The sequence below is a fragment of the Schistocerca piceifrons genome, chromosome 11, assembly GCF_021461385.2.
Source record: "Schistocerca piceifrons isolate TAMUIC-IGC-003096 chromosome 11, iqSchPice1.1, whole genome shotgun sequence".
Classification (NCBI taxonomy): Eukaryota; Metazoa; Arthropoda; class Insecta; order Orthoptera; family Acrididae; genus Schistocerca; species Schistocerca piceifrons.
This window is the reverse complement of record NC_060148.1, coordinates 169,459,328-169,469,961: the sequence shown is the minus strand read 5'-3', so window position 1 is coordinate 169,469,961 and position 10,634 is coordinate 169,459,328. Positions and strand designations below refer to the sequence as shown.

General features: G+C 38.6%; 1 protein-coding gene across 1 annotated transcript in view; it reads left to right on the top strand.

Annotated features, from left to right (window-relative positions):
- The first annotated feature begins 6,073 nt into the window (after positions 1–6,073).
- The window catches only part of LOC124719867, a 146,159-nt gene continuing 141,598 nt past the window's right edge, over positions 6,074–10,634 (top strand). The window contains exon 1 of the mRNA XM_047245050.1: positions 6,074–6,205. Coding sequence (XP_047101006.1) covers positions 6,074–6,205 — 132 coding nt within the window. The remainder of the gene's footprint in view (positions 6,206–10,634) is intronic.

Sequence of the window (10,634 nt, the reverse complement as noted above, 5' to 3'; positions counted from 1 at the left end):
TTGGGGGGAAGAAATGAAAGAGGAAGCCGCCTTGTAGAATTTTACACAGAGCATAACTTAATCATAGCTAACACTTGGTTCAAGAATCATAAAAGAAGGTTGTATACCTGGAAGAACCCTGGAGATACTAACAGGTATCAGATAGATTATATGATGGTAAGACAGAGATTTAGGAACCAGGTTTTACATTGTAAGACATTTCCAGGGGCAGATGTGGATTCTGACCACAATCTATTGGTTATGAACTGCAGATTGAAACTGAAGAAACTGCAAAAAGGTGGGAATTTAAGGAGATGGGACCTGGATAAACTGAAAGGTTGTACAGAGTTTCAGGGAGAGCATAAGGGAACAATTGACAGGAATGGGGGAAAGAAATACAGTAGAAGAAGAATGGGTAGCTCTGAGGGATGAAGTAGTGAAGGCAGCAGAGGATCAAGTAGGTAAAAAGACGAGGGCTAATATAAATCCTTGGGTAACAGAAGAAATATTGAATTTAATTGATGAAAGAAGAAATTATAAAAATGCAGTAAATGAAGCAGGCAAAAAGGAATACAAAAGTCTCAAAAATGAGATCGACAGGAAGTGCAAAATGGCTAAGCAGGGATGGCTAGAGGACAAATGTAAGGATGTAGAGGCCTATCTCATTAAAGAGACTTTTGGAGATAAGAGAACGACTTGTATGACTATCAAGAGCTCAGATGGAAACCCAGTTCTAAGCAAAGAAGGGAAGGCAGAAAGGTGGAAGGAGTATATAGAGGGTCTATACAAGGGCGATGTACTTGAGGACAATATTATGGAAATGGAAGAGGATGTAGATGAAGATGAAATGGGAGATATGATACTGCGTGAAGAGTTTGACAGAGCACTGAAAGACCTGAGTTGAAACAAGGCCCCCGGAGTAGACAATATTCCATTGGAACTACTGATGGCCTTGGGAGAGCCAGTCATGACTAAACTCTACCATCTGGTGAGCAAGATGTATGAGACAGGAGAAATACCCACAGACTTCAAGAAGAATATAATAATTCCAATCCCAAAGAAAGCAGGTGTTGACAGATGTGAAAATTACCGAACTATCAGCTTAATATGTCACAGCTGCAAAATACTAACACGAATTCTTTACAGACGAATGGAAAAACTAGTAGAAGCCAACCTCGGGGAAGATCAGTTTGGATTCCGTAGAAACACTGGAACACGTGAGGCAATACTAACCTTACGACTTCTCTTAGATGAAAGATTAAGAAAAGGCAAACCTACGTTTCTAGCATTTGTAGACTTAGAGAAAGCTTTTGACAATGTTGACTGGAATACTCTATTTCAAATTCTGGAGGCAGGGGTACAATACAGGGAGCGAAAGGCTATTTACAATTTGTACAGAAACCAGATGGCAGTTATAAAAGTCGTGGGGCATGAAAGGGAAGCAGTGGTTGGGAAAGGAGTGAGACAGGGTTGTAGCCTCTCCTCGATGTTATTCAATCTGTATATTGAGCAAGCAGTAAAGGAAACAAAAGAAAAATTCGGAGTAGGTATTAAAATCCATGGAGAAGAAATAAAAACTTTAAGATTCGCCGATGACATTGTAATTCTGTTAGAGACAGCAAAGGACTTGGAAGAGCAGTTGAACGGAATGGATAGTGTCTTGAAAGGAGGATATAAGATGAACATCAACAAAAGCAAAACGAGGATAATGGAATGTAGTCGAATTAAGTCGGGTGATGCTGAGGGAATTAGATTAGGAAATGAGACACTTAAAGTAGTAAAGGAGTTTTGCTATTTAGGGAGTAAAATAACTGATGATGGTCGAAGTAGAGAGGATATAAAATGTAGACTGGGAATGGCAAGGAAATCGTTTCTGAAGAAGAGAAATTTGTTAACATCGAGTATAGATTTAAGTGTCAGGAATTCATTTCTGAAAGTATTGTGTGTAGTGTAGCTATGTACGGAAGTGGAACGTGGGCGATAAATAGTTTAGACAAGAGGAGAATAGAAGCTTTCAAAATGTGGTGCTACAGAATAATGCTGAAGATTAGATGGGTAGATCACATAACTAATGAGGAGGTATTGAATAGAATTGGGGTAAAGAGGAGCTTGTGGCACAACTCGACTAGAAGAAGGGATCGGTTGGTAGGACATGTTCTGAGACATCGAGGGATCACCAATTTAGCATTGGAGGGCAGTGTGGAGGGTAAAAATCGTAGAGAGAGACCAAGAGATGAATACACTAAGCAGATTCAGAAGGATGTAGGCTGCAGTAGGTACTGGGAGATGAAGAAGCTTGCACAGGATAGAGTAGCATGGAGAGCTGCATCAAACCAGTCTCAGGACTGAAGACCACAACAACAACAACAACAACAACAATGTGTGGACCCTACTTAAATTCAACCAAGCAGGTGCCAATACAGGTTCCTCATTGAATTTGTGTTGCAAGAAATACCTGAACCTTTTCTGTTAACCTACAACAAAAATATCGGAAGTGAATGTAAAAAATTTAACCTTAATGTTAGTGTTTCTTGACATGCTAATAATGAGTGAGAGTGAGGAGAAGAAATTGTTCTGGATGGCAATGTCTACTAATGTAATTAGATCACTTCTCAAGAAAGGAATTGGGACAATTACGAGCTTGTCATATGGTGAGTGGGGTGGACTGCTTAATTGTGTTGTTGTAAGTAAACGGCAATTTCTTCTGACTAACAAGTGACATTTGCAGATCCATATGGTAACAATGTGTACTGGAGCGATTCTGAGCTCACAATTATCAGGAACACAAAGATGGTGGTTGTGCTATTGAGAAGCACGGAGGCTGACTCATCACTGAGTGTAGACTTCATCCCAGATCAGAGGTTGTATCAGCTGTAATTACAATCCAGGCTCAGTGTAAAGAGCTGTCCACAAGGCAGTTTACTTTGTCTGTTTGTAAACATGAACGTGACTAAACACATAAATTGTTAGCCAGTACAAAACATTCACTTGGATAGTATGTATTTGTATACATGGCTATGGGCAGTTCTGATTTTGTCTCCTTGAAGGCAGTTTCTGGTCAGAAGTTCATAACTTTCTGCTTACCTTGAGTGAATTTCTATTTTGTTATCTGGCAGTAACAAGATCTTGTCATTGACTTGGGCAGCTGGTTGAATACTACTTTGCCCCTTTGAATTCTGACTTTAACAGGATCTACCATCAAAGAACCAGAACACTTTCATTTCCTCCTGTTTATAGAGCATACAGGCATATGTTCTCAGAGATGCAGATGCGTTTTGTGACGTTTTCAATTTTATACAAGTTCATAAATTTAGAATGGTTTCAGGGAGTGGTTTTAATGACGGCAGTGTATTACTACAGGCTGCTATAGAAGCTACCAATCTAGAGATCCCAAATGTTCCTCAAAGTTGACATTAATTCAGCCTGGTGTGAATTTTCCAGTTTAGACATCATAGTTCATAAAGTGTCCTCTCCTTGTACCTTGTATCTTAGATGCTGCTGACTCACCATTATAAAGTTTTCCCCTAAATAATGCTACACTATTAATGATTGGCATTCTTTTGGTTACTAGTTATGACAGAAGTATGAATGAAAAGGATTTGTATTATTGCCAGGACATTTCTTTTTGGGAAAGGATGCTCACAGCATTAAAGTTGTTAATGAATTTTATGTGCTTCCTGTAACAATGTTAGTGCCCTCAGTCATAAGTGCTATAATGGCCTAACTTTCTAGTCTGCTATTGATATCCATTTGAATTTATATGCTTTGCAATGACACTGTCAATTTAAAGCCTCAGAGGCTCGTTTTGTTCTGCAGCTGACCACTGGAGTGTGTGATGGATTTTTTGTTGGTTGTATTCTTAGCTGTGAGGTTTGTGCAGTTCTTAAAAAACTCTGACTGTGGCTTTACTATGCCAGTTTGCCCCCTTACTGTGCTGAATAAAAGGCACTTGGTGTGTAGCACACACTAAAATAACAATGCTATTGTTTGCTTGTGTACAATAAACGAAAACAAAACCCAACACTCAGCTGAAGGTGTAGAGATGTTGTGCTCTCATCTGACTGTTAGTGTTGAAATAATTTGATAACTTCTGTTTGATTAAAGTATAATTTGATAACTTCTGTTTGATTAAAGTAATATGTGTAAAATTCTGTGTACAGTCCTGATCTGACACAAAATTATGAACTTAGGTCAGCAGCACACTGCTGGAGACCAAAACACTTAGTACTCCTCATTCATGAATGTCCTCACTTCAGAAATGTCTGTGTTCATGTGGCATGTCAGCTGGTATCGACTATATTGGTTTGTCTTGTGAATCACTCCACATCGGATGAATTATGAGGGCTGATTAACAGATGGAGACTAATTTTGTTCACACACGTTTATTACTCCAATTCAGCATTAGCAGCTTTTTCAAAGTACGCCCCTCCATATAAAATGCACTTTTATAGCATCTCCAAACACACAGTGCAGGCCATTTTTTTGTCAGGTCCTTGAGGATCCTCACTTTTTGAGCACTGCACACTTCTTGAGCACTGCTTCATGTTCGCAAATCAAAAGCCCCAAAGTTTTGCCTTCAGCAATAGGAATTAAAAAGAAAATCACAGGGTGGAAGATTGGGGCTATAATGTGGATGCAGCACCAGAAACTGCAAGACTTGATTTGTGACATCAGGCCACACATTGTCATGAAGTTGTCATCCAGTCTGAGAAACTTCAGAGCTTTCCTTGCAGTGTTCTCCATCAGTTCAGCCAATACTGATGGGGAATATGCTGCTGTAACAGTGGTGTGAGGGAACTGCACGCTGGTAGATCATTCCAGGACTTCCCTGCAGATGGAACAACATTCAGCTATCCTTTGCTTTTGGAAAACTGAGCAATTTTCTCACTGTGCTGGCTCATTTCCATTAAAGATGCATCCAAATCATGACTAGTCAATGGCAATGTTAGGTTCCAGACACACATCTCCTCCATCAGCAAAGAGATACAGCACCTCGTGGCCTGTCTCTACTGCCACAGCATTTTGTTTGGTAGACATGACATCCAACAGGTACAAGTGTAGGTCATAGGAATATATATGATCTTGCATAACTGTAAAGACAATGCCATATGAAATTTTCAATACTGGTTTGAAGTTACGTAATGTTACCTACTGATCCTTAAAGTTTGTTGATTTCAGTCACAGCACAAGCCAAAACACAAAGCCCCCCTTGTTTAACACAGACAAGTTGGCCTTCTTCAAGTCCTTGACCTACTTAAAAATTGTTGCAGAAAGTTATGCATCTTGACTGTAAGCTTACTGCAGCTTTGTGTACGTGTTGACGGCTGTACGGTTTAAACAAACTCAGAATTTTAGCGCCCCATACTGCTCCTCTTCCATTTCCACCACTGTTTGGTGTGTGTTACTTGTGTAGATTGAACATAATACTAAACTTCAGCTTTAACCCATTACCTGATTTGGGTTATGTGGTTTCATCCCCATAAGTGGAAACTGGATAGATACCTGATAATAGTTTTCCCCCTGTATTTTGTGAATTGGAGGAGTTGGAGACAAATCTGTAGCTTGGGCCAAGGTGTCCTTCATATTTATAGGTGACAATTTGGTTAGAACTTCATGAAGAAAATTTTTAGGTCATGAGCTTAATTAAAATTATCATACTGCCTACTTTATGTGTACTGAAATTTGAGGAGAAGTTAATGTCTACCATTATGAAGTTGATAAAGAGGACAGGGTATTGGTTGGTTCAGTGTTTCCTTTTCCAGCATTTTTGTTTGTACTAAATCAGCACAATCCAATAAGATATTAGCAACATCATTACTGACTACTTGTTATTGTATTGTATTATTCAGCAGTCTCTTATGGTGTATTTCAAAATACTGTAGAAGCCAAATGATTTGGCAGGCAATGTTTGAAAAGATTCAAGCAGACTGCCTTAAATGATTTGTACTTTTTAAATGTGCTGTATAGTCCACTAGCTTTGTTGAGAATGCTGCACATACTGTAAAAATAAGAAATTGACTTGAGTAACATGAACTTGCCGGTGTTTTGCTGCAGGGACATGTTCATGGCATTCGGTTCATCTTGACATGTGGACATGGTCGAGATCCTGATGGGCAGTTCTGGACAGCACGTCCATGTGCTGGAGGAAGTGTCAGGGCCCTTTGCGTCGCTCTGGTGTGACAGAAGCCTGGACAGAGTCTTCATGACAGATATGGGGAAGAACATTGTAGGAAGTTTTATCTCAGATGGTAAATAATGGTAATAATAGCTAAACTGTTAATTTGGCTTGCATAAATTAGTGACAAAACTATTCTACAGGTGCAAAAGGTTTTCCACTATTTATGGCATTCCAATGCAGCAACCAGTATGTAGAATGAGAATATTCTTGGATGCAATGTCGATATTACTGGTTATTTATTCATCAGTGATGTGTGTTTTGGCTAATTCAAGACACCTTCAGATTTGCTGATATGTGTTTAGTTGTGGATATCAATCAAATATCCCCATGATGAAATTTATTTTTGTAGGTGTTTTATCACAGATACTGTCAACTTGCTTATCAACATCAGCCAATCTGAAGAGGCCTTGAATTATGCAAGATGTGATTCATTGATGAATAAACTAACAGTAATTTCATCACAGCCAAGACTGCTTTCTTCTCCTTATTCTACAGGTGTAAAGGTGAGCATATCTTCACTGTAAATATTCTGCAGTGAGGCTAAAAGGTTTTAATAATTTGTAGGTGTTTCCTGTGACTGAACTTCATTCACATTTACATCCGTGGTCTCCAAATTTCTGTTAATAAATGCAGGGTAGAAAGTATGTCCCATTGTGTAACTCTGGCTATTCCTATAGTATTCTGATCCAGTGTTGGGATGGATGCTTACTTAAGCACTTCTGTACATATTGTAATAAATAATCCAGTTCTCATGGTCATCATTGGTGAAATATGTATATGACTGTAATATTTTCTTAAATTTGTCATTCCTTACTCTTGAAATTTCTAAAGCAGTGTTTTGTGGGATAGCTGGTATCTCAAGATCCTGCCAGTTTTTCAGCATCTTTTGAATGCTCTTGGATGATAAAAGTAAATCTGTAACTGTTCATGCTGCCCTACTTTGTGCTACGTTAATGTCCTGCTAGTGGTGTTTAGTATGGCTCCCACACAATTCAACAATATTGTAGAATGTTTCTCATGTATTTAAGAGCAGTCACTTAGGAGACAGGCCCAGTTGTAAGGTACAGGAAAAGCAGTGTGTGTGTTAACACCATTCTGTGTCCCAAAAGAAAGTTTACACCTGGTACCTGAAATAGCTAATTAAAATGTTCATACTCTCACTGTAATTGTGAGAGACATCTACACTTTGTGGAAAGTGCTCAGTTCTCCACAATACATAAACAATTCACTATTGCTATAAAAATTTGTGATAAAGCAATCTGGTATTTTGAGTGCCACATTGCTGCTAACCTGAAAGTTGAAGGATGCTTCAACTGGATGTAAGTAATTTTTTTGTATGCTCATATATGTAATAGATGTCTAAAAGGATTTCAGGTGTACAATATAAAATGAAAATTAAATGCAAGAGATGACTGCAGGTTTTTATTTATGCAACCGGCTCTGATGTTCCATAATACCCATGTTTAAGCCCCTGGACCAGTGTAAATTGACAAGAATCTAGTCTTGTGTACAATCCTAAGAGGCAACGCAATTAAATAACTGGTGTCCACAGGTCTCTGGCTTACACAGCACTACCCCTTGTTCATCAACCAACAACTGACATTCAGGTTTGAATGTTGTCCTAAGAGTTGTCCCTTGATGGATGAAGGGCTCGTCACGTAAACCAGAGACCGACAGATGTGGATTATTTAATATTGGCTCCTGTTGTGACTGCACACAGGATTGGACTCCTCCCAGTTTACATTGGTCAAGGGGCCTGAATATCATGTAATGGAACATGAGAGCTAGTTTCATAATTAATATGCAAAGGAGATGGCTGCAGAAGTTTTAATTTTCATTTTGTAGGTTAATTTGATTGAACTAGCAGTTGCAGTGTGGACTGATCAAGCACTGGATACTTAGTTGGTGTCATAAACCTCTGTACCACTAAGTCGACAGTATACTGTATACTGCAATGGTTGGATAAAAATGCTGTACATCCAGTGGATCTGTATGGCCACAACTGTGCTTTAGATACCTGTGCATCTCCTTGTCATGCTTGATGAGGTTGGAGAAAATCTGTTACTCTGAAAGTTGTACACTTTAATGTGAATCTTAGTCTTGCACTGATGTTGGACTAGATAGAACTTAATTGTTCCCCATAATGAGATGTTTGATGTGGCAAGGTCTGGGCTTAAAGTGCCCATTTTAATGCAGCTGAAGAGTCAATCTATTGGTCTCAAAATTGCTGCATGCAGAAACTCTTGTACCTGAATTGTTAGGTGTGCTGTTGTAATTGTGGGTCATGGCTCCCGTGTCATTGGCTTAAGGAGTCAACAAAGTTTATAGCATATCTGAATAAAAATTTCCCTTATGTAGACTTCAAAAGTCAAAGTATGTTGACATCTTGGTCCATATCATGTGATGTGAGTTCTTTTCTGACTCTTGCACATCCTGAAGGTTGTCCTTAGGCCAGAAAACAACAATCCTCCTATGTGAACTGCAGTAGGTCACACATTTGTCAGAAAATATTCACTATGTAGCAATGCATGGAATTTGTACGTTATGCAACTTGCTGCTCTCAGGTAATTAAAACACATTTCATTATGCTTACATTTTTCAAATATTTTGTCATTTGCATTTTTGACCTCATTACTGTTTCAGCTGACATATTGTGAATAGATTTCTTTGGTAACTGCTCAGTTGGTTGAGCAATGGTAGCATATGTTTCCTTTCCCATGTCAACCACATCATCTGCTTGACACTGCCTGAAACTAAACCAGACTTATCCAAATTAAGTAGAGGTACTTTCATGTGGTCCTGCTAAAGTAGTATCTACAGGCATTTATCTCCATCTGCCCTTTCTGTAGCTGCTTGAGCACCCACACACATATCACTAGTAACTCTTAAAGAACATAACTGTATTGGCTCTGTGTAAATGTGTTGGCTTTATAGCTGAAACAGTGAAATAACCCACATTGCAGTAAAGCCAAAAATGCTTCTCCTAGACGTCAGTGTGGGTATTGCAGTGAAAGAGCTATTTATTGGCCTATTTGTGAAATGTCAGGAGGGGACAGGGACTTAAGATATGCTTAAATTGATTACGTGTAAGCCGGGTGTGTTACAGCAGCTGGGAAGGTTTGAGTGCACTTTCCATGTGACAACAGGTGGATGACTACGGTAAAGAACCAGTAGTATCAGACTCTGGGACTGTGGTTCGTCTGTTTTAAGATTTCCCAAAGGCTAACATTCAGTGAGCACAAGTTTGCTAATACCTGGTAACTTGGACCCTCCATACACAGAAAGCTGGCAGAATGTATATTTCCTGCTGTGCTCAGACCTGCACCACTTACTAATGTTAATTCAGTACCTTGCCTGCAATGCTGTGTTCCTAACAAAAATAAGACTCGCCAAAAGATCCCGTGATGTGAAGTATCACTCACTGCTGCACATGTAGATTAGCCTTTTAGCATTGGTTATCCTCAGCATGCCTGTTTTCATCCCTACTTTGATGTAATTTTTGTGGTTCCCTATATGTAACAGAGGTCCCACAACTGAAATAAACATCAAAGTAGATTGCAAAAAAGTGAATTAGGCAGTGTTGTTAAAACTGTATGGAAGGCACTTTCTCTGATGTACTACAGGGAGTACACCACCACAAACAAACTGGTTTTAGGTTTTCAGGAATGTTCCCTCCGTGGTGTGCAGAATGTCTAAAATCTTTGGTAACATTTGAAAATTTTCAAACATTCCTAATTTTCTTGCACTTCTAGCAGTGGGATTGCAATATCACAGAGCCATTTCTTAATGTACAAAATATTGATATCTTCCATGAAGGATTTGAATTTTTTCATTTGAAATTAGCCTTTGCTTCATTGTCACTAATGCTCTGACAGAAGTTTCCTATTAATCTGGGAAGCCGTCTTGCTTGATTATCTTCTAGGAACCAGTGAAATATTTTTAAAATGCCCTTCTAAAACAGCTTTCTCTGCTTCCTTCATTCAAGCACCTGCCTTTCCTTAAATTGTTCAATGGCTTCTACTGTCCTCATAATTGCCCTATATGATGGAATGTACATGAATATCCTTTCAGAGGTACTGAGAAAATACTAATCACCAAAAAATTCCAGAAATCAGTACACTGTTACACACAAACTTGGGGCTTGATAGCGTTTTCTGCAATCTGTTGAACTCTTCCCTCATACTTCTTTTTTTTTCATCTCATTTGAACATCTGTTAAAATATATTCACACTGATGTTTTCAAACTACTGATAATGCTACATTTGAATACAAATTATTTTTGATTGACTATACATGCAAACAATGAAATATTTTCCACATTTGTTTTTAGATTCTTATAGAGCATTGAGAAGCTATCATTTTCCTATGGTCAGTTATCATTTCTCCCAAAAACCATATAGTCATAATTTTTATCTAGAATGTTCAAATAGCAAAATGCAATGATTTCCACAATTCATTATATAGTTTTAGAGGCCTC